General features: G+C 40.0%; 1 protein-coding gene across 4 annotated transcripts in view; it reads left to right on the forward strand.

Annotated features, from left to right (window-relative positions):
* Positions 1-25,178, forward strand: part of KDM6A (lysine demethylase 6A) — a 274,760-nt gene that overhangs the window by 145,686 nt on the left and 103,896 nt on the right. For all 4 annotated transcript variants that reach the window (XM_084642140.1, XM_084642141.1, XM_084642142.1 and 1 more), the window contains exon 6: positions 11,779-11,899. In XM_084642140.1, coding sequence (XP_084498266.1) covers positions 11,779-11,899 — 121 coding nt within the window. The remainder of the gene's footprint in view (positions 1-11,778; positions 11,900-25,178) is intronic.

The following is a 25,178-nucleotide window of genomic DNA, read 5'->3' on the forward strand; positions in this document are numbered from 1 at the left end:
TTACAAAACCTCATGCCTGTCCTGGGGACAAGAAACTGCACTTCCTTGACATCAGGTGCACCCTGGTGTTCTACCTGCAGAGAACCAAGCCCATTAGAAACAACGGTGGATTACCGTATGGGCTGATGGGCCCTGTGCCCAGGAGCTCTGGCCAATTTGGGGCCAGCCGGCAGGATCACTGGAACTCTGGCCCCTGCCATTCCTCTCCCCTGACCCAGGGCCCCTCCAGCATATTCCTCCTCTTCCCCCTGAGGCCTTTCCCCCTGGCCAGCCCAGAAGCCTGAGCCCAGCTGTGGTGGTGAGCATATTCTGCCCCCTCCCCTCCCCCCCCCCCCCCCCCCGAGCTGGACCAGCTGCTTGCCAGAGCTCTGCTTGCTGCACCTCTCTTCTCTCCTCCTCTCCCCCTGCCAATGGAGTCACTCATGGAGTCCCTCTCCCCACCTCCCTCCCGCCTTGTGCTGAGCTGCTGACTAGAGCCCCTCTCTTCCCACCTGCTTCTCTGCATGGAGTTGGCCCAAGCTGCTCTCTCCCTCCTTCCCCCACATGGAGCTGGTCCAAGCCATTCCCTGACCACCTCCCCTGCACAGGGCTGGCCTGAGTCCTGCCACTCACCCCACCAGCCCCTTTTTGGCAAAAGTGGGCGTTTGTCCCATTTGCTCTTGCCAACTGATGAGAAGGGGACTGTTGGTAGGAGGTGCTCAACTGGATGTCAAAAGCCTAGCAGCTAGCAGTGAATAGAAATATCTACAGCAATGTGACATAAGTTTCCTTACTTCGGTGACTCCCTCCCCCCCCAACCCCCATTTTTATATGGCAGCTGCCTCATTCTGTAATCTACAAGAATAAACAGGGCAAATTGTGCCACCTTCTTACAAGGAGGTTTCATAAAGAAAGTACAACTCCACATATCCAAAATAAAGACTTGCATTTATTGAAGAGTAGATTGAACCCATATTCTGGTGTATCCTCTTTGGAAAAAATCTGTTCAATGAAATCATGAAGAATCTAAACTGTAAAGACACTTAAAAAGTAAATATAGTGCAAACAGAATCAGGCCAAATGACTGTTTCTCGAGGGAAAAACATATCAACTTAGTAAAGGAAAGGAAGGTTCTTGGTCTGCTTCTGGAATCATGCAACAAAGTCGTCTTATTTGGGATTGTACAGAACGGCAAAATATTTTACAGTATTGGAGAAGAACTGATTTTTGTTGGCTGCTGTTAACATTTGTTGGGAAATGCTTAGAGATTCTGCTGCAAATCAACCTCAAAAAATGTTCCACTTTTAATTAACATGGTACTGTAAGCAGAGGAATTGATATACAAAGATTGCAAGTGTTAAGTCAGGGGTCTTAAACTTAATTTACCTTAGGGCCAGTGCCAGTTCTCAAATCTTCCCAGGGGGCTAATGTCGCTCGTCCTGCCCTGAACCCACAAGGCTCTGGGAGGGAGTTTGGGTCGGGGAGGAGGTCTGAGGTAGGGGATTGAGGTGCAGGCTCTGGGAGGGAGTTTGGGTGCAGAAGGGATGAGAGGTTGGGCTCTGGGAGGGAGTTTGGGTGGGGGAGGGGGTCTGGAGTACAGGCTCTGGGATGGAGTTTAGGTGCTGGGTGCAGGCTCTGGGCTGGGGCAGGGGGTAGGGATGCAGGCTCTGGGGGGGGTGTTTGGGAAGAGGAAGGGGGTGCAGGCTCTGGGAGGGAGTTTGGGGCCTGGAGGGGTGTGTGGGAAAGGGGTGGGGGTGCAGGCTCTGGGAGAGGGTCGGGAGGTGCGGTGCTTACCTGGGGCTCCAAGGTGGACCGGGCCATGGGGCACCTGCCCCCAGGCACTGCCCCTGCAGCTTCCCATTGGCCGCAGGGGCACTCGGGACAGAGGCACAGCCCCGCCCCATCCCGGAACCGCAGGGAGGCTCCGGCAGACAAGTGGAGTGAGACGCCACTTAGCTCCGCTGTGCTGCCGGGGCCCCAGGCCATTTTAAATCGCCTGGGGGGAGCGTCCGGGGGTGGTGGGTGGGGCCAAGGGAGAGACCCAGCCCCAAAACTGCTGGAGCCCCGTGGGGCCACGAGTTTGAGATTCCTGTGGTAAGTTTTTCATCGTATTGCAATGACATGACTACATTAACACTATTTTGCTTATATTCGTAAAACTGGATAAGTTCCAGTACAAGTTGTCAAAAGTGGCTCTTAAGTTTGTAGTAGATTTTTCAGGACTCGAAAGGGTTAGGAACCATGAAAAGAAGGGACCATGGCTCCAACTGCCTTAGTTATTTTCCTAATGCTGTAGAAATTGAGTCTCAGAACAGTCCTTCAGTTAAACATTGCAGTGTAATACACTTTTCTTACTTTCTTACTTTTTTACTTTTACTTCTTACTTTTCTTTCTTACTGGTTTGTAGGTTAGTTGTAGTTTAATTTAAATGTTTTGTTTAAACTTGGTAATGTTAGCTTTAGGGATAGTTCAGTTGATGCTATTGCGTGATACCAAACAGCTTTTATCTGCTCCATTGTCCAGTTCAAAGCTGATTTTACTCATGGTAGATCTAGATCAAAATATAGTTTGGATTTGTGGTGTGTGTTGAGATTTTGGTGGGATGTGGAGCATCATTTTTCATTAATAGGCCAGCCCATAGGTATCCTCTTCTCCAGCTTCATCTTTGTTAGCCACCTTGTTTTATAGATGAGGTAGGCAGAAAGACCACTAGAGCACTGGTGGTGAAAGTCTTGAGCTGGAGCTGATAGTTTGTGTCATAAAGAATGTTTGGTTTCTTTTCTTGTTGCTGTGCAGGAGATAAACCAGAGGTTCTTTGCCTATACCATAGCATTAGCAAAGTCTCTGACCAGATTCATGTGGTAGTGGATAGCTTCTGTTGGCTACAGTGTGGAATCCATTCCATTTTTTATTAAATTTGTTTAGTTTATGAATCAAATAAAGAAGATGATTCAGTACAAGTCTGCTGTGGGTGCTGATTGGTATACTGAGAGAACAAAGGTTAAGGCCCTCTTAAGTGCCTAATTCCCTTCTGAAAATGACATTTGGGCTACTAAATGAGTTAAGCATTGAAATATTGGGCACAGCAGCCCCTAAATACCTTAACAAATCTGTGCCTAAGTTGTCTTTTGGTGAGTTCAAAGGTGTTGGGAACCCTTTGGTTCAGTGTCCTTCCTATCACTGATGTCCTTCCTAAAGTCTGTTGCTAACAAAGATCAGTGTGGAAGAGTTTGGTTAATTGGTGGTAGAGACTATTATCTCCTACTTTAGGAAAGCCAAGATGTCTCTTAAGGAGGCTGTTAAGTGGTCTCCATGCAAGCAACCCACATTTGGCAACAATTTGGCTATCATCCAGTATCTAATCTTTCATTTTTGGTTAAATCATAGAAAAGCTTTGAGACAAGACAGTTGAGTACCTAGAAACTGCAAGTCTCCTTCGCCCACATAATTCTGGATACAGACCTGCGTATGGGACAGAAACTGGTCTAGTGGTGTTAAATGACTCCTAGCACTGAAGTCTGAGTATTGATGCTGATATTACTAGAACATTTGCCTTTGGTAATACTGATCTTGTGATCATGTTGAATAGCCTGCAGTATATCTCTAACCATGTCTGGGTGTAGATAATAGAATACAAAATAACTCACTTAATCTCTTTCTTGACTTGTTTCTTAATTATATACATTAGTCAACTATACGTGTTATTTTAAAATGCACCATAGTATTTACGGTCCCCTATTTTAAAATCATTTTGAGTAATATTTCAGTAACACTTGTTAAATATATTATGTTTTTCAATTTGTTAGTCCTAGAGAGCCAACACAGCTATGAATGAGTGAGTTGGATTCTAATCTTTGTATATCAATAAAATCTAATTTCTAAGTTTACTAAATTCTAATGAGTTTCCCCTTTGCAAACCCATTGAAGACAAAAGGGTTGTATGGCTATAACTGAGGGTCTAATTCGGTCTGCAGAATCTTTGTTTGTTACACAGAGTGGAAAGAATGCAGCTTGGTTCTAGTTCCAGGTTGAGTTTGTATGTAGGAAAACATTTGATTGGTAAACTCAACATATTTGTTACAAAATCACTGAGCGAATAAAAATTGGACCCAATAAAGCCATTTTAGTTCTCAAAGCAGAATTACTTAAAATACCATATGTACTCGATCATAAGCCGGTTTGTTTATAAGCCGTCACCCCCCCCAAGATGGATAAGTAAAAATGGTAAAAACTGTATTACCCTTTCATAAGCTGACCCTATGTTTCAGGGGTTGGCAAACTTCGGCTCCCGGCCCATCAGGATAAGCTGCTGGCAGGTCGGGATGTTTTGTTTACCTGGAGCATTCTCAGGCACAGAGCCCCTCAACTCCCAATGGCCACGGTTTGTCATTCCCAGCCAATGGGAGCTACAGGAAGTGACGCCACTTCCCACAGCTCCCATTGGCTGGGAACGACAAACTGCGGCCACAGGGAACTGGGGGGCTTCATGCCTGCAGACGCTCCAGGTAAACAAAACAACAATGTATTTGAAATTATTGAATTGAATATCTTAGAGTTTAAAATCATCAGATTTTGGTGTAGACCCGTTTGTAAGCTGACCCTCGCTCTTCGATGCGTCACTTTTTTACCAAAAATATTTGGCTTGTGAATAAGTATATACGGTATACTTTATCAGTTTTGAATATAGGAGAATTTCAGAAAATGAGTAAATTTTTTAAGTTTGTGTAAATTTGCAGGTAGTTACTAATTCTATTTTTGTCCCTCCTTTTCTGTGTTCCAATTTGTAACATTTTGGGCGTGGTTTTTCAAAAGTTGAGCCTTCACAACAGCAATTGAAGTCAATGTAAGTTGTGGATGTTCAGCTACTCTGATAGTAAGGCAGTGTAGTCTGGAGCAGTGAGCACAGGATTGAGAGTTAAGTGAGCACAGGTTCTAATCTCTTGTTCTGTCACTGATTCACCATGTGGCCTTAGCCATGTCATAGCCTTTTTGTCTGTTTCCCTATCTGTAAAATAGGGACAATATTTACCCACCTTCCCCAGATATTTTGAGGGTTAGTTGTATGTTCAAAGGCCTGCACAGCCATTTAAAGGTGCTATAAAATGCTAATACTCTTTAAAGCTAGATATGTCAAGTTTGTGGTGCAATCATTCTAAAATTATTGGAGAATGCTACAAATTTCTACCTTAAATCTGCCTGTGGCTCACTTCCCTGTCTGTAAGGTGATGATACTCTATCTCAGAGGAATAGTGAAGATAAATTGATGCTTGTGAGGCTCAGATACTACATTGATGCGCTTCCATAGAAAAGCCCATGAAGAAATTAATTTCATATTTAGTGCCAGCCTTGGAAGATCTAAATTAAATAAGACGTGGGGCCATACTTCAAATGATGGGGATAAAAAGAAATATTGAAGTCTGAATTTTTGGGTTTGTAAAGCTTGTTTTGGAGATAATTACAAGAGTCCCGTAATATTTTTAATTGTGAAGTTACCAATATGTACTTTTTACTATAAGCGTAATGTTGGGTTTTGTCTGGGCATTTATATTCGAGGTATTTGCATATGGTTATAGTCCATGTTGTAATGCATCGGGGGCAGTTGAAGTTGAATGTGCAACATTGTCCCAGGAATTTCCTAGTTTTTATGTGTTTACGAAAGCATTCTGAACTTTTAGTTTTTGATGGATTTCCATTTTAAGAGGGAAAAAAAATTCCATAATTAGGCATGCTTTCACTAAACTCCACTATTGTCCAATCTACATTAGCTGCATACTAAGTCAAGGACCCCCTTCCTCGTGTGTGTTCACCTTGCATTCTTTAATTCTGTGTAGTAGGCACAAACCTTTATGCCCAGGGCTTATAAAGTTTACCACACAATTCTATGCATGCTAAATGAGCTGTTGTAATTCTCTGTTGCATTCAGTGCACAACTTAACATTGCATTAAATGAGGCATCCTCCTATGAACCTCTGCCTCATTCAAGATGAAAACCTTTACTAAACTTTGTTATTTTAAAAAAAATATAGCCATGCCCACATGTGGATCACATTTTGCCTTTTAGAAAACTGATAGATTGTTCTTTATAGGTACTGGTACAGTTAAAAACAAAGCTTATTTCAAATGGATGAAGCACATTTTTTCCCTAAAGACTCTTTAGCTGCTAAATCAAAATTACTTTCCACTGAAATATTAAAAGGCACTTCAAAATAATACATCTTCTCACTTAGGCAGAAAGTCCAAATCTGGCAATCAGTGCTTTCAGCACTATATTTGAGCAAAAGAGGATTGTACATTTTTTTGTAGTGAGGAAGGTATATTTTTTACTTTTATCGTCAAAAATTCCTTAACTGTATAAAAGCGTGGCAGTGGTAGTGGCAAGGGAGGCTTTTGAAAGGGGGAGCTATTTGGCAGCCTAAGCTATAGCTGATTCCAATGCCTTAGCTATGAGGACTAGGTCAACATTTAAAAATATTCATGCTATAAATAAATTTTGGGATGAGGAAAGACATTGAAAATCCATTATGACAGGATATAGGTATATGTATCTCTTTGATATTCACAGAACAGTGTGACACACAGAACCCATTCTTAATTTAGATTTGGAACAATAATTTATAACAAGTTATAACACACAAAAAGCTGTGCACAGTGTTAAACCATTAGGTACAGTGCAGACAGTGAGCTTTAGCACATCTTCCTTTCAATTTAAATTGGGCGTATCCCTTTTACTCTATACTTAATGTTATAAAAATACATCTCTAACAAGGCTTTACACCGTCTTACATAACGTCCAGTTATTTGTGATCATCTCTGAAGAATCATTTTACCAACCTAACCTTTGGTTTACAGTATTTATTTTGGTGAATACTTCATTGGGTTGGAGAGAGTTCCCTTTTACTGCTAATACTTTGTTTAAAGGAATCTAAAAGTCTGTAAACTTAAAGCACTGGAGTAGACTAATCCATGTAATAAATGTATACTTCGAATGGGTATGTTGTCAAGTAAGTGAATAGGAAGTTAGCTTCATGACTCTCATTGACTTCAATAGCTCTTACAGCACTGTGCGTCATATTAAAACCTGTAACTCGGTAAGTAAAACAGAGGAGAAATAACAAATTCCATAGGCATCTAGTTGAATTGAACTGTATCTGTATTTAATCTTCGCTTTCTGATGTTCCCAAAGTTGTTGGGTCTAACTGACAGCTTTACTAGTGTTTAAAATATTTGTTTTAAAAAAATTAATCAACCAGTATTCCTTACTAGAGTAAGACAGCAGTTTAAGAGCAATTCTGACAAACATACTTACAAACCAGTAATAAAAACTAGTATTTTCTCATGACTTCAGTTTAATTTTCTAGGTCTTTTTTTAAAAAGTGCACATGGCCAAAACACACTGTTAAAAGAACTTTATTTAGGTTGCAGAGTCAAGCATTCAAAAGTTAGGAAATGCCAGAATTACAGTTGCCTGTGCAACCTTAATTTGGCCTCCTTACACTCATGCTTCATGATTACCTGATCTTTAATTACCTGATTGCATACAGTTTTTTCTACAGGATGCCTGCCTCATACAGTGCACAAAACTATATATTTTTTACTCCTCCTTGTTCAGTGTGTGGCCCCAGACCTTATTTTACTTCACAGTCAAATCCTGCTCTGAACAAAAAAAAAGTATATTTTTTTTCTTATGGGCTTTTCCATGGTACTCATAATTACAGTATCTGAGTGCTTCATAGACAGAAATGAATTTATGGTAACACCACCCTTGTGTGAAGACTGCATTTTAGAAATGGGGAACTGACACAGAGTTTAAGTGCAAAGGTATCCACTAATTTTAGGTGTCCAATTTAAGACACATTGGCTTGATTTTTCAAAGTTAGCATTCTGTAGCACTTCATATATTCAAAGCACAGATCCCATTGTCTTCATTTGCAGCTATGAGTAGTCAGCACTTCTGCAAATTGGACCCCAGAAACTCAAGTCGACTGCCCAGAAAATGAGGAACACACGATTAGTGACACAACCTGTGAAAAGTTTGGCTTAAGTGACTTGCTTAATATCACATGGGAACTGTGAGGCAGAGGCAGAGTTAGAATCCAGTTCTTCAGGGTGGCTATAGTGGACCCTTGCTCACCCTGGAGGAGGGAGGCCACTTGATCCAGTCCTGTTTGGCCAGAATCAGAGTCCGCAGGACAGTCTAGAGCCCCCAGTGGGGCAGGGCGACACGCAGTGCTTGTCAGGGGTTAGTCCGATCTGGGCGACTAAAACTGTCGTCGCTTAAACCAAGGCTGCAAGTGGGCTGGGGCCTGGGCTTGAGAAGGGTCAGGCAGTCCAGAACCAGTCTCAGGGCTGGCTTTAGCGTGGGCGGGGCTCAGGCAGCCAGTGGGTAAGCAGTCTATATGCAGGCAGGGGCCTGGGCTTGTGAAGGTTCAGGTGGCCAGCAAACAATACAGTCTTAAAGGCTGGCTTTAGCCTGGGTGGGGCTCAGGCAACCAGCAAACAGTCTATAGCAGGGGTGGGCAAACTTTTTGGCCTAAGGACCACATCGGGGTTGCGAAACTGTATGGAGGACTGGGTAGGGAAGGCTGTGCTGCCCAAACAGCTTGGCCACTGCCCCCTATCTGACCCCTCCCACTTCCCGCCCCCTGACTGCCCCCCTCAGAATCCCCCACACATCCAACCCCCCTGCTCCTTGTCCCCTGACTGCCCCTCCCAGGACCCCAGCCCCTAACCGCCCCCAGGGATACCATCCCGTATCCGATCCTCTTCTTCCCCCCCCCCCCCACCGACTGCCCTGACCCCTATCCACACCCCCGCCCCCTGGCAGGCCCCCCGGGACCCCACCACTATCCAATTTCCCCTGCCCCCCCATAATCTCTGTCCTATCCAACTGCTCCCTGTCCTCTGACTGTCCCCCGGAACCCCCTGCCCCATATCCAACCCCACAGCCCCCTTACTATGCTGCTCAGAGCAGCATGTCTGGGGCTAGCCTCCCCGGTCAAGAGCTCAGGGGCCAGGAAGGATGGTCCCGCGGTCCATAGTTTGTCCACCTCTGGCCTATAGGTAGGCTAGGGCCTGGGCTTGAAGGGCTCAGGCAGCCAGCAAACAGTAGTGTCTTTGGTGGGTGCTTGGGGAGGGAGGCACCTTCTCCACAGCAGGAGCTTCCCAGTGCCAGGCGGGAGTTGGCCCCTCTACTGGGGTGGGGCAGGGGGACGCGGGCCCACCCTACTCCACTGTATTCTAGCCCAGGGCCCTAGCAGGGGCAGGGTTGGCTGCCCCTGCATCGGCGGGGATCCAGCTGCAACATGCCAACTCAGCTGCACCTGGTTTGCCGCTGGCGGCACGGTGGTTGCCCATGGGCTACTTCCTGCCTCCCCAGGAGTTGGTAGCTCTGGCCTCCCGGCCTTGTCTGGCTCCTCAGGGTACACGGCAGTGGGCACTCCAGGTCAGTCCTCGTCAGCGTCCAGGGCTTGGGCACAGCCAGGCTTAGGGTCCCCTCCGGACTGCTGAAGAACAGGCGGAGTGTCCTCCTCCTCTGCAGTTCTGCCCCCACTGGGCTGCAGAGCCTGCCTTTTATAGTTCCAGCCACGCCCTCTGGAGTGTAGTGGACCCTTGCTCATCCCAGAGGAGGGAGGTCACTCCATCTCACTGCAGTGGCATTCAGCTGTCTTAACCATGAGATTGTCTTCTCTCTTCCTGAAATCACCTGTCTCATTTACTACACACCTTCCAGCTTCTGCAACAAATGAGGCAGGGATTCTACAGATGACAGCTTCTTGCACTACACACTCTGGTTGATCCGTAGAGTAGGTCCATTTTGTGCACTGGATGAGGCGGGTTCCTGTGGGGGGAAAAATAGTATGTGTAATTAACAATTGTATCACTATGAATACTCACAAGAGAGCTGAATAAAGGTTGCACAGGTAACCTTAATTCTGACATCTAACTTTAAGGTTGTGAAGTCAAGCACCTTCTAAATTTTTGGTACTTCAGTTTTGATAGTTTTCCTCTAATGAAGGTGAACATACTTGTATATAGGGAATGTTTATAATAAAATGTTTGTTTTAATTCATTTACTTTAGTATGGCTAACTCTATAGGAAGGTTGAACGGTGATTCTTCTCCAGTGCCCACTCAGGCAGCTCCAGTGCAAGATTAAATGAGGCAGTGGTAAAAATGCCTGTATAGTGTGAACCTGTATCTTGGGATCAATTAGAGTATATTTTTGCCAGTGTTGTGAGGCAACTTATTCATCATGACTTTGGCTAAGGTGAGAGTACTGGTAGGATACAAGGTCATACAGACTCTGTTTAGACTAGGAAAAGTAGCTGGGAGTCTTATGTTTACAGTTGCCAGCTAAAACCTTGTTAAAGTCGATGGGCCAATTATTTAATATGCTAGATAATATATTAGGTAAAACATCTTTAAACAAGTTAGATAAAAAACATAATTTTTCCCTCATGTAGACAGGGCTATAGTGTGCCAAGGGCAGGACTGACACCAAGAGAGAGAGACAAGGTGGATGAGGTAATATCTTTTATTGGACCAACTTCCGTTGGTGGAAAGAGACAAGCTTTTGAGCTTCCCCTTTCACCAACAGAAGTTGGTTCAATAAAAGACTTCACTTATCTTGTCTCTCTAATATCCTGAGACCAACACAGCTACAAAAACACTGCAACCAAGAATCAGAGTGAGCAACTACGTGGGTAAAAGGCCGCTGGTAGTGCTTTAGCAGAGGGGTTTTGCAAGTAAAGTTGCTTGTGTGCAGTTTTTCTGTTTACCATCTCTGTCTAAGGTAGACAGCTCTTGTGAATAAAAATAGTCTAGGAAAAAATATCCTGAGTTTGTGTAACTGTAGTTGCCAAGTTTTGTGTAGCTTCAAGTGATGTTTCTTACAAACTGATTTTTGCTTTCCAACATGAGTGGGAGCAGGCGTGGGAAGGATGAAGAAGTACAATCAGAACCTCCTTCTCACCCTTCTCTCACTTCTAGAATAGCAGAAGCATGCAAGGGTCAAAAAGAGAAACAGGATCCTGCTCCTACCACGCTGTCCACGTATTTGGCTAGGAGGGGGAGGATGGAGGGGGATGAGCAAATGTATAGGAGCATGCTTGGTAACTGGAGGGGAGGTGGTTGATACTGGAGTGAGAACTTGGGCAGCAGTTGACTCTTTAGGCAGATGAGTAGCTGGTGGGGTGTGTTTGAGGAGTGGGGGATAGAGTTCTGTAAGTGAAGATGCCTGAGGCCACTGTGAGAGTGGTGGGTGATCACTCCTGAACTTTTAATCTTGGTTCTGTCTTCCTACTCTCACCAGCAGCTTCTGCTCCCAGGTAGCTGTAACCAGCCAGGAGCCGAGGCAGAGCTGGAGCAGACAGTCTACACGTTTTTGTTCTTAAAAGTTATAATTTTTTAACTTTAAAATTTTAACTTTTGTTACCAGTTCTTCTTATTTTGTCCACCTTTCCTGAAATGAAAAAAATTGGGATGTTAATCCAAAACAGACTGTAAGTCATGCAATTTCTCTTCTTGAATGGAAAGGGTTGAACTTTTAGGTTAGATCTGTAGACAACTAAGGTGTTAGAAGTAAACAGATTTTTTTAACACTTGAAGTAAACACTGAAAACTATGCAACAAAAAAGTGAAGTTACCACCTTTCTACATAAAATTGATCTTGATGTGTTTACCCATAACAGTTTTCTGCTTTTAATTTTTTAATATGTAATATAAATAAATAAATAACATGCACTGATTATAAAGTAACATTTAAAAAATTGCAACATTTTATGCATATTTGTTTTTCCAGGGCGATTAAAGCATTTCAGGAGGTGCTTTATGTTGATCCCAGCTTTTGTCGAGCCAAGGAAATTCATTTGCGACTTGGGCTTATGTTCAAAGTGAATACAGACTATGAGTCTAGTTTGAAGGTAGGTTTTAAAATTCTTAAGTTCTGTTTGGCAATTATTGCAAAGTTCATTGCATTTTAAAACTGCAAATAATCTGTAAGCTTACATTAGTAATATCGTAATTTTGAAAGTAGAAGTATACTTATACATAATATTTGAGTAATTGTACAGCCTCTCAGAGAGGGTAACAGTAGAGGGTGTTTAAGTGCCAAATGAAAAGCGTGGCAAAGCTGCGGGTAGGCACTGGCATTCCAACAGTTTAAATTGAGTGTACAAATTCTTGGGTTAGTGCTCTAACAAAAATAGTACATTATGGGGAAGGAAAGTGTATAGAAGGGAGATGGAGAGGATGATAAAGGAGAGACTAACATTGGCAGTTTGGGCTTCTAGAGATCTTTCCCTCCTCCGTTCAGTCTCACCCATTGAAAGCAAAGAGAAAATGTTTAGGAATTGGTGCAGTCAAGAAGCATTTATTCAAAATGAAATTAGTTTCCCTTCATCTTTTTATTTTGTTAAAATGTTCCTACCTGGCAATACATCCTGATTACTCTTACACTTCCTAGTGCCTGAATGACCTCTTAGGGAAAGAAATCACTGTCTGATCAGTTAGAAACTGTTTCTTAGTGTAGAATACTTCTTCCCACCTCCAACTTCTGTGTCGTCTTTTGTTTCCTTCCTTTTCTGTCTCCCCTCCTGTCTCATTCTTTGGTTGCCTTCCATAATTTCTCTCCTTACGTATCATTTGTCTTGTTTGCTCTTGCTTTCTCCAGTCCTTCCTTTTCCCACTCTGTAGTATAAACCTGTAGCTTTAAATTCACCTGTCCTGGAAGAAGGAAGTATTTTTTTACAGGAACTTCCTGTTATGCAATGGAATCCACATTGCAGGGCAGCAAATATTTGAACGTGAAATGTAATTTTAAGGCTAGATTTCTGTATATTAAACCCTCTTGATTCTATATGTATGTCTGTTCTTCTTTTATCTCATTCTGCACTCTAACTCAACTTGCCTAAATCCAATAAGAAAAAATAGTGGGCACAGAGAATGTAGAACTGCTTTGCTTTCCACTTTCTGCCAGTTTGCTTTTCCTCAGATCTGCATTCTGCTTGCTGTCTGAAGCACATCATCAAAGAGGGAAGTAGAGCATTGATCAGAGGAGTACTTCTACCTCAACCTTTGTAATACCCAGGGACACTTTTGCAACTAGCTTTTCCATTTCCTGTCAGGAGAAGAAATCCGAGCTCATGAGTCTCAGGCAGAGTGGGTAACTTTAATTAGAAGAAGGGTGTGTGTGTGTGTGTGTGTGTGTAAGAAATGAAGTGACAAAGCAGGGCTGGGAAAGGCTGAAGGTTTGGCAGATCATGAGTAGTCTTGAATGCTGTACCATTTTGCCCTATTCCTTTATATTTGGGGCATGCACCTGGCATTGGATCTTATGAGTGTAGGCCAAAAAAGGAAGGGAGGACTGGATGAATTTTTTTTAAGGAATGGTTTTGGCACAGAAAAAATGTAGTAGTTAATTTACAAGGAAGTATTAATTTATCTTTAATTATGCAGTGAGAAAACTTTGAGCATTTTCACTTTTAAAATTTTTCACTTTTAGAAAAACAAAGCTGTTTCTATAAATTGGATATTAAACTCTTACCATTGAGCCATCTGATATAGTTCTATCACTGAATTTAGTTGTGATGTAACAAGGGAAGTTGATATGTAACAAAGCTGATTCTGAAACTTGTGACATAAGTAACTGATGTTATACTGCTATGTTGCTTGTAAATCTGCTTATTTTTCTTCATATTTTGCATTTTTTTTAGTATTTGCTGTTCCTAAAAAGTGAAACTTAATAGTGTAATAGGCTTGGGAACATAAAAACTGTAGTTTCCTGACTGGTTCATTACTTCAGTATTTTCCATTGTAACATACTCAGAAGTTAATGTAGACTTCTTGGGCAAAGTTATTCTGATGGAAAATCAGTTGACCTGGTTTTACAGTTGGCAATCTTGTTAATAATTTTCTTCATTTCAGTGGAGCCTACCCTCATTCTGTATAAATTTTCAGATATATGGAATGAGGCAGAGGTTCCTTAGAGCTGTGGTCTATCACGTGTTGCATTCAGATATCAAATGGAGTGAGAAGTTTTTCATGTGTGCACAGCGCCACTATAACCTTAGGAGATAGTTGCTTTAAACTATCAAAAAATCTTGATTTAAAATAATGCATTTGTATTAAGTATTTTTAAACAATTGTAATTTGGCTAAACAAAAACATATCTGACCATCAGGATTCTCTGTGGACCAAATCTTTCTAATGCCTCATCAGAAAATGATTAGTTGTCTTAAACTCCATGGAAGACATGTGTCTAGGTGCTTTCGAAAATCCCACCAGGTACTTGCCTGCATCCTTAAGTGTTTAAATACCTTTGAAAATCTTGCTTTTAGTTGCTGTGTGTACAGCACTTTGTATAATATACATGTATCAGTCTTGATGCTGCATTAAACTGTGCTTTTGCATAGTATGTTTCTATAGTTAGATATATACATAAGTTACACTTTTGTACAGTGAGTCTAACTGGTCATACTCTGAGAACTTCTGCAGTTTCACACAGAGTTATGGTTAGAGGCTGCACAGGTCAGGAAAAAAAAAATCCCTAAATGGAAAGCACAAAGTAAGAAAGATGAAGAAAGTAGAATGGTGATCAGAGCTGTCAGTTGGGTATTGCGAATCAGGACGACTGCCCTGGGCCCCACGCTTCGGGGGGCCCCTGCAGGTAGGGAGGTGAGGCAAGTGGAGTGAGGAGGCCAACAGGGAGGCGAGTGGCAGGCGGGGGGCGTGAGGAGCCCCCCTACCAGAACCTCTCCCTCCCCCCAGCACCTTCCCCCCGCCCGGGAGGCTCCGCCAATCAGCACCTCTCCCTCCCTCCCAGCGCCTGCCATGGATCAGATGTTTTGCAGCGTCAAAAGGCGCTGGGGTGTAGGGGGAAGGAGTGAGGGCACAGCATGCTTGGGGAAGGGGGCGGAACTGGGTGGCGGAGAAGCAGGGTGGTTGTGGGGCCTTGGAGGAAGGGGTGGAGTGGTGATGGGGCCTGGGCGGAGCCGGGGGAGCACCCCACGGCGGATAAGCACCAAGTTTCTAATGTCCCAGGCCCCGCACCTCCCAAGGAGTCTTAACCAAGAGGTAGAGGTAGGAAGTTTTCATGGGTAATGAACATTCCACTTTTCTGGAGGGACAGTGGCAGATGAGTTACCCACATCCTGGAATACTGGAATTCATTTGACTTGTATTCTGAGGATCTTGGTACAAAGATTCAGGACACCAAAGGACAATTATTGAGTAATAAGATGTAGCCAGCTTCAGATGATTGTTCATAACTGAGCTGGCCTTAAGAATGAACAATTATCTGGGGCCTTGTGCTGACATAGCAACTCATTGTTCAGTTTAGTCTTCCTGTTTGACAGTGTGGCAGGAAGGGGAGGCAGCTCTCCATATTATGATCTCTTCTGGCTGTTTGGGGCCCCATAAATTATAGCACAGTTCTTTTAATGTAGTCTGAAATACCATAATATTTTTTGATGGTATTTAAACTTTCGTGTTTGTTTGTTATGGCTAAGAATAAAGTAATGGTCTTTTAATGCCAAGAGATGAGTCATCGTCAGTAGGAGTCTTGAGGCAAAGAGGAAAGGAAGAGGAAAGGTCAATGTTTTCCATGATTTGTACACAATTTTAGAACATTAACATAAATCATCTCTATTTGATGTAAGCAGTTTTAAACATAAATAATTTTTACTATTTTAAGGTTTCGGATTACAAGGATAATTATTAGAGTGGTGCTCTTTACAAAGCATGAAATCAACCCTCTTTTTACAATGCTTTTAAAAATCATTACTTTTACTGGTAAATTATAATTAGGACCTTTTGTACTCTGATATTGTGGCCCCATAATTTGGCACAAAATCTGGCACTTGTTGAATTTTGCTCTAGACTTTAAGCTTACACTTTAAAAAAATGTTTCTAGTCCTTATGGTTGTAAAGAAAATATTCCTCTGACAAACTTTGTGAAAACTGGTGCAGTGTTCTCTTCAGAAATATCTGAGAGGCATGAGCTGCCTATTCATCACAATGTGGTGCTAGTTCTGAAGTATAATGATGACAATTGCGTTAGTGGTCTGTGGTATACAGTAGGTCAGAGTAGCTGATTTGGCTTTAAATTCTGTGACTATTAAAGGTCATTACTTTATTATCGATCACTTCAATAGAATCAGCCAGGTAATATTTACTGCACAATCCTAAACCATTTCATACCTTATCAGACTCCGCAACAGTCCTGTTCCCAACCACTAAAACAAATAGCACTAGGAATACTATATTGATTATTATGATCTGTTTTTCATTTAATCAGTAAAATCATCCATTTCTTAATTTATATGAAGTTGCTATGGCATTTCTAGTCTGTTAGTGGAATGCCACTGAATGCCGGAGACCTTGACACACAGTATCTGGACTAGGGCTGTTGATTAATCGCAGATAACTCATGCAATTAACTAAAAAAGTTTTAATTGCACTGTTAAACAATAGATTACCAATTGAAATTTATTAAATATTTTGGATCTTTTTCTACTTTTTCGTATATATTGTATTCTGTGTTGTAATTGAAATCAAAGTGTATATTATTTTTATTACAAATATTTGCACTGTAAAATGATAAACAAAAGAAATAGTATTTTTCAGTTCACCTCATACAAGTTCTGCAGTGCAATCTTTGTCGTGAAAGTGCAGCTTACAAATGTAGATATTTTTTTGTTACATAACTGCACTCAAAAACAAAACCATGTAAAACTTCAGTGCCTGCAAGTCTACTGAGTCCTACTTCTTGTTCAGCCAATCGCTAAGACAAACAAGTTTGTTTACATTTACAGGAGATAATGCTGCCCTCTTCTTATTTACAATGTTACTAGAAAGTGAGAAGAGGCTTTTGCATGGCACTTTTGTAGCCAGTATTGCTAAGTATTTGTGTGCCAGATAGCTAAATATTCGTATGCACTTTCATGCTTCAAACATCATTCCATAGGTCATGCTTCTTCTTTGCTAATGACGCTTTAAAAAAAAATGCCTTAATTAAATTTATGACTGAACTCCTTGGGGGGAGAATTGTATGTCCCCTGGTCTGTTTTACCCGCATTTTGTCCTATGTTTCATGTTATGATGACCCAGCACATGTTCATTTTAAGAACACTTTCACTGCAGATTTCACAAAATGCAAAGCAGGTACCTATATGAGATTTCCTACAGCGCTTGACTCAAGGTTTAAGAATCTGAAGTGCCTTCCAAAATCTGAGAATGACGAGGCGTGGAGCATGCTTTCCGAAGTCTTAAAAGAGCAACACTCCAATGCGGAAACTACAAAACCTGAACCACCAGGAAAAAAAAAAAAAGAAAATCAACCTTCTTCTGGTGGTATCTGACTCAGATAATGAAAATGAACATATGTTGGTCCGCACTGCTTTGGATTCTTATTGAGCAGAACCCGTCATCAGCTTGGACGCATGTCTCCTGGAATGGTGGTTGAAGCATGAAGGGACGTATGAATCTTTAGTGCATCTGGCATGTAAATACCTTGTGATTCAGGCTACAACAGTGCCATGAGAATGTCTCTTCTCACTGTCAGGTGACATTGTAAACAAGAACCGGGAAGTATTATCTCCTGCAATGTAAACAAACTTGTTTGTCTGAAAAAAGAAAAGGAGTACTTGTGGCACACTTCAGCTGTAGCTCACGAAAGCTCATGCTCAGATAAATTGGTTAGTCTCTAAGGTGCCACAAGTACTCCTTTTTGCAAATACAGACTAACATGGCTGCTACTCTGAAACTTGTTTGTCTGAGCGATTGGCTTAACAAGAAGTAGGATTGCATTGACTTGCAGGCTCTAACATTTTACATTGTTTTATTTTTGAATGCAGTTTTTTGTACGTAATTCTACGTTTGTAAATTCAACTTTCACGATATAGAGGTTGCACTACAGCACTTGTATTAGGTGAATTGAAAAATGCTATCTGTTTTTTTACAGTGCAAATACTTGTAATCAAAAATAAATATAAAGTGAACACTGCACACTTTGCATTCTGTTGTAATTGAAATCAATATATTTAAAAATGTAGAAAACATCCAAAAATATTTAAACAAATGGTATTCTATTATTGTTTAACAGTGCAATTAATCGTGATTAATTTTTTTAATTGCTTGACAGCCCTAATCTGGACCTGATCATGGTCATAATCAGACTGGAAAAATACTCTCTCTCAGGATGAGTTGGACTCTGGCTTTGGGAAAGCTATGAGCAGCTTTACAGGCACTAGAGCTATCCATCTTCAGGGTGGAGAAGTCGGTATTGCATGAATTCTCATTCAGTAGGTTATTGTCACAAACAAAAGGAGTAGAAAAATGTATTTAATTGCAGCGCTCATTTAACAGAAATTCATGGTTTTGCAAACACTGTTCCAACTCCCCCACTAGTGGAAACCTTGCTTCTCCCTACTGACATAGGTGGGTGGATTTTTCATATCCCATTTTTAGAAGACCTCAACCACACAACCTCATTTGGTGCTTTTGCTGTCTACAAAAGAGACTTATGGAGCCCAATGAGTACTGTGTAGCAGAACTCCTGCCCAGTTACATGAAGGTTGGAAAACCAGTTTGTGAGAGAGATGACTACAATTTGTATCCACCTTCTTTGTTTTAGGAAGTCAGTGGTGTCTCGAAGATAGCTGGGAGTGCTGGGACTGTAGGGCCTGAGGAGGGAGTCTACGTAGCCAGACAATCCTGCTGTCAGGGTGCCAATGCCTGAGATGATGGGGCATCCAGGATTTCCAGGTTTATGGATCTTGGGCAGCAGATAGAATACCCCTGATCGGGGTTCCAGGGGTGTGTCTGTGCGGATTTGTTCTTGTGCTTTTTCAGGGAGTTTCTTGAGCAAATGCTGTAGTTTCTTTTGGTAACCCTCAGTGGGATCAGAGGGTAATGGCTTGTAGAAAGTGGTGTTGGAGAGCTGCCTAGCAGCCTCTAGTTCATATTCCGACCTATTGATGATGACAACAGTACTTCCTTTGTCCGCCTTTTTGATTATGTTGAAATAGTGCAAGTTTCAGCGATTTAAGCAGCAATTGGATTGAAAATGAAATTTACAAGGGCAGATGCCTGAACAGCTGTGGCTCTTAACAAGCAGTTTAATTGTCAATTATCCAGTTATTGGGATACCTGGTTTTATGAATGAATGTAGTTTCATTCATAAAACTTTACTTATGAAATTATATTAATAAAGTGAACAATTAAAAACAATTTCATTAATCAGTTCTACATATGCACATTAAAGGTATCTGCTTAGAATCAATCAATCACTATCCTATTACTTATTCAACTTACTGTAATGCCTTTAATTTTTTTTTCTTTTTTTAGGATATGTTGGAATACCTGTGGTATCATTATTTGAGTTTGTAACTTGTAAACTACTGTGAGGGTAATAAGTTGAAAAATTAGGGAGTTATTGTTGCCATGCTCCCATTATTGAGTCAAAAATGCATGAGTGAAGATGTGTCATGGCCCTGTGTCATCTTTTTGAAGTTAAGAAAGTTGGGCTATTTTCAGGCCTCAAAATGTTGTTTCACCGCATTTATTTTTCAAACATGGTTAAAGCATTAATTGTTAAAAGCTGCAAATATGCCAAGTTTAAAGTTCTTAAATCAGATTTTTAATCGGAATAAAATATGGTTGAAATAGTTCAATTACATTTACTAATGAAAAGTCTTAGTTAATGTTTAAACTCATTAATGCAAAATATTTCACTGTAATCCTATTCCTCTGGCAACTGTTCGAAAAAAGTATAAAATACTTTTAAAAAGATGAACAAATACAAAGAAATGTATCTTTAGCTGTTCTTAGTCTAAAGGGAAAAAAAGCGTTTTGTGGGCTGAAGCCCAAGCATGACAAAATCTGTCAAAAGATTATTTTTAAACAATTGTAGGTAAACAGAAAATAAGGGTTGCAAGTTAGTGCTCTCTAACTCTTACACAAATTGGCAAGTTTTAGTTATCTGTATGATATATACCCACACATGTTCTTTGATAAAGCATAATTACTTAAGATAGGAAGCTTTGTAATTGAATCAACAGCTGGAGTTGTTCATACAGCCTTTTTTTATTATGGATCACTGAATCTCATGCAGTAAGGATATCTTTCTCCCATTCAGTATTCTTTAATCAGTTTGCTACTTACTTTAGTTTTCCTGCAGGAGCTATTATATAGAAAATATTCTAGTCACCGTATCCTGTAATTACAAAGAAGTAAATTGCTAAAAATTGGTTTGTTTGACATTCTGTGCTTCTGATTTTTTTAAAAGAAAAATAAACAGTAAAAAGAAAAATAAGTGTGATTCAAAATCTTTAAAAATTCAGGCTAATGAATATCAGTAGCACTCCATTTTTTTTCAGTCTGTGGACCTTAACTTCATACTAGATTATTTAATACAGCAATTCACATTTCTTGGCTTGTCTTCTCTACAGTGTTAGCTCAAAGTATAGGTTTAGTGTTGTCCCTCCCCAGTTCCCATGCACACACAAAGATCTCTAGCTTCAGCTAGGTGGTGCGTTTTGACCTGTTGGGGGTTGTGGGTCCAAAGGCTGCTGATGCTTGAGCTGTAATGCAGCGGGGACTCAACTACTCTGTTGCTGCTATTTCAAATGCTTTGTGTTGTTTTGCAATGTGACTGTTCGTACTGGAGCTAGGTTAACTTGAGAGCAGTTAACTCCAGTACAGATAAGTTGAGCTAACACTGTAGCAAAGACAGGCCCTCAATCAAACACCTTCATTTTCTCTCCTCTGGTAGTCTTTTGGACTGTAGTTTAAAAACAACTAACCTCTGAGATGATGTACAACTAAAGACTTAACTTCTTGCCATGTTCGAACGTATAGCCAACATGAGTACTCAGAGATGGTTCTGACAAACATTACTATTTAAGAGATTGCCTGGGAAGAGAGAACCTTCTTTTGGCCAGTGAAAATCCAGTCTTCATTAAGTTTTGTTACTTGAGTTAGATTTTACAGCTATGATTGGTTGAGCAAGTGATTCTTCTGAACAGATTGATCTCATTCAGTTTATGTAAATCTATGACCGTTGTTGATTCTGTCTGGAGCACTTTTCTTTTGTCCTATTCACGTAGCTGATTTCTGGTGTTTTGATTGTGCAGTGTAGGATGAAAGAGACAGTGTTTATGCCTCACAAACCTCTTTCCATAAAACATGAATTAATTCCAACTTTGGAGGACCCTGGAGAGCAGAGTTGATCTGGCAGCACGTGTTGCACATCATCCTCTTTCCCCGCAACCTCCTGTGCTTGGCGAATGGCGCCTTGGCTGCATGTCAACACTTTGATTACGCAAGGATTACTGTGTCCTAGTTATCCAAACAAAGACGGCTTTAAGGAACATACATATCACACCTAGGTCATATAGTCAGAAAAAGCTATCTCTGACAGAATTGCACTGAGCTGGGATCAGGCTTTCCCTGGTGGTAAGTTGGTGTCAGAATTGTCAGCTTCCAAATGATGGCTTGCTTAGTGTGCTAAATAAATGTACAGCTGTCAATTAGGAAAACTTGTTACATCACCACTAGAGATAAGAAAAGTAGTTAGAATCACCATTTTAAAACATTATAAAAGGTTTTGATTTACAAATTACTCTATTATTGAATGCCTTGCAGTAAGATTGGCAAATGTTACTTTTTGTATTTGTTGGTTTCCTTTTAATGGATTAAAATCACAAAAATCCATGTATTTGGCCACTTTAATGTTAAAGGTATGTAAATGAGGATGATAAATACATTTTAAGAGAATCAGTGATTCTGTGTGTCTGTAATACACATACTTCTAGTAGTAAGAGTGGATAGAATGTTTTAAATTAGATTTAATTGAGATTTATTTTCATTTTATGATTGTGTTTAATACATTCAGTAATTGAGTACACACGCAAGCACTGTACTTTAAATTTCTCAGAAAGGTTACATCAGAAATTGTTACCACAATCACATAGGCAAGTCAAGGACTCTAAAGGAGACAAAATAGTCTTCTGATAATCGTACTATTATAAATTGCTACATATCAAGCTATTTCATTACTTCAGCTGTAGCAGTTGAAAAGATACTTTTTAACATTCAGAACAGAGCCTTGAAGGTAAATCCTCTTACTCAGGATTTGAATTTCTATAGACTGCTGTCTGCCTTGAGGTATTGTATGTCGTCTCTGAACTGCAGCGGCCTCTCCTGCATAACAACTATTTCACACAGCAGTAGACCGCTTCAGTACCGCAATATTTGTGTGAGGTGCAGATGTTTGCTAGCTGCTTCTGTTTGTTGCAGAAATGGGAGTTGGAAATTAACACAGTGTTTTGTAAATTTTGGTGTTGATGGTAGTAACTTTTGGAATTGTGGCTGATTAGCTTAATTTATTAATATGCAGGATTTATTTTTTTTTGTCTGTATTGACTACCTGAAAAGAGGCTGCCGTTTATTGTAACCAACTAGAGGTGTAGGGTGGTTCATGTGTGTTTGACTGCTTGAAAGATTGTTGGTTTTGTATATGCAGCTTTGCAATAATTGTTTTGTATAAGTGCCTTGTTGTTTTTCTGTAAAAATCTGTATACGTCTTCTGAATTATCTGTAGTTTTACAGTGTGATTTGCTAAATGGTGCAGTCAGAAATTAATAACATTTTGCAATATTTGAGATGATGTAGTGGAATTTGAAATTGTAAGGTAATGTGTGTGCATTTTTTCCTATTTAGTGATTTAGCAGCATTGGTGAGAATATTCCTGCTGTTTCACTGTGTAGTGCTGAATACGGGTAGATTTAAATGCTGAAATGGGCAGTCCTACTTATGAGGTTATCTGTTCTCTCTCACTGGGTCTGATGAACATAACCATTCTGAAAAGGAACCGCCAAATAAGTGTCAAACATTTCATTTTTGATCGGTTTATTTTGTACAATAGTATTACTAGGTAAAAGCAAATCTGTACCTTTCTGTTTTATGTTAAACATTAATAGGTGATGATAGTGTCCATGTAAAATTTGGCCCTTGCACAGGCTTAAATATACAGGTCTCTACATCTTTTTCTGTCAGAAAAAATGTAAAGTAGACCTTTTTGATTAATTTCTTTTAATCATTTTTAAGTTGCCTGCTTAGTATTGCTATGGTAACAGACCAAAGGATGTCTCTGGGGCACACAACCTGCATTGCAATGCAAGTGAGAGGAGATTTTAACTTCTCTATCACTGCTGAGCCCTAGAAAAGAAAACAGGCAAGTCTAAGCAATAAGCTAATATTAATGTTTTGGTTTAACATTTTCATTTTATTTTAGAAGTCGTGTGTCCAGTGTTTTCTGTGTTCTTTTTGGTGATTGAATTGTTCAAAAGTATTCATGATGCTGATATGATAAACTAGGGTTTATAATTAATGTTGAGATGACTTCATTTTTGGCAACTATTTGTGTGCATGGATGAAGTTGACAGAATCAGTGAGGATGTCTGTTCCATTTATGTATGGCTTAGAGAGCATCCTTGTAATTGGTGGTGCAGCATTAGTCTTTATAATTTAATTTATCTTGAATTGTAACACTGTAATTATTTTTTTTATTTTATTTTACTTTGATTTTAAGCTGGTCATAGATATTTTTAAGTAAAAATCCTATATATTATGGACCATTGTTATAGTATCATTCTTGCAAGTCAAATTCTATTGAGATGTTATGGGAGTGGTATCCTTGTTTTTACAGCTTTCTTGAAAAGAGGGTGAGTGCATCGCTTTCCCTGGAACTTCGTTTTAAATTTTCTTGTTTCATTAATAACAGCTACTGTTGCTTACCTGCTTGGTACTCTAGCTACCAGCAAATAAAATGCCATACTTGCATACTAACAAGATTACATATAATTGTTCAGTAGCCTCATTTACATGATTTATATTTCATATTAAATTTGGATTTAGTCAGTATCTAAACATTGCTGCTACATTGCTGTTGCAATCTGGATTACAGATTGCTGTTGCAATCTGGATTACAAATCAAGTATCTTATCCGCTTCATTGAAATTTAGTACTTGCTGTAGGTACCAATATTCAGTAGGCCTTGTACATTGCAGTAAGAAAATATTAATCCAAGCTCTACACTGTATGTAGGAGATTTGTTTTCTGTAAAGTTTCTTGAAAAATGCTGAAGCATTTAAGTTTGTATGCATATTCCATCTATTTGGATATACCCAGTTACTCTTAGGTCTCAGTTTCCATGTTAATGCTGTTCATTGAATTAATGTGAAACTTGCACAGCAGAACCTCAGAGTTACGAACACCCCAGGAATGGAAGTTGTTTGTAACTCTGAAGTTTACAACTGGACATTGACTTAATACAGCTTGAAAACTTTACTATGCAGAAGAAAAATGCTGCTTTTAACCATCTTAATTTAAGTGAAATAAGCACAGAAACAGTTTCCTTATTTTATAAAAACTTTTTTAAACTTCCCCCTCCCATTTTTTTTTTAGTGGTTTACACTTAACACAGTACTGTACTGTATTTCCTTTTTTTCCTTCTTTTGATCTCTGCTGCCTGACTGCGTACTTCCAGTTCTAAATGAAGTGTGTGATTGACTGGTCAGTTTGTTACTCTGGAATTCATAACTTTGAGGTTCTACTGCAAAATGTTTGGTCATGTCTAAACTTTCCTGTAGACAAACTTTATTACTTTGATTGGAGAAGGGGAATGCTTAAGAAATAAATTCAGAGTTTATATATTTTTTAAAATGAAATCTTTTATAACATTTGGTACAGACAGAGACAATTCCAAACATTTTACAGAAGCTATCTTTTAAAATAAAAACTGGGACAATTGATTTCTAAGTGGTTTTGAAAATTGTAGCTTTTTATATGAAGTCATTTATTTTTAATGCTTTAATATCTTGATAAACAGACGAGATGCTCCAAATCACTGTACTTCTGAATATATTTTATTTTTCTGTAGTAAATATACCATTTAATGACTTGCATGTTTATTTGCATGGGACTCTGAAATAGCTGTGACTTGGTCTCAGTTGTTGTGAAAGTCAAATAAATGCTTGAACAGATCTTGACAATTCAAATGATTAAGTCATTCTTTTAGAAACCCGCTACCCTAACTCTTTTCATAAAATGTCTATTCTAAACTTAATTGTTAGAAGTATTGTCATTTAATTGCGTGAAACATTCTGTAAAATTATTTTACTTTCCTCTAATGAAACATCT

The sequence above is a fragment of the Lepidochelys olivacea genome (assembly GCF_965140295.1).
Source record: "Lepidochelys olivacea isolate rLepOli2 genome assembly, chromosome: 1".
Taxonomy (NCBI): Eukaryota; Metazoa; Chordata; order Testudines; family Cheloniidae; genus Lepidochelys; species Lepidochelys olivacea.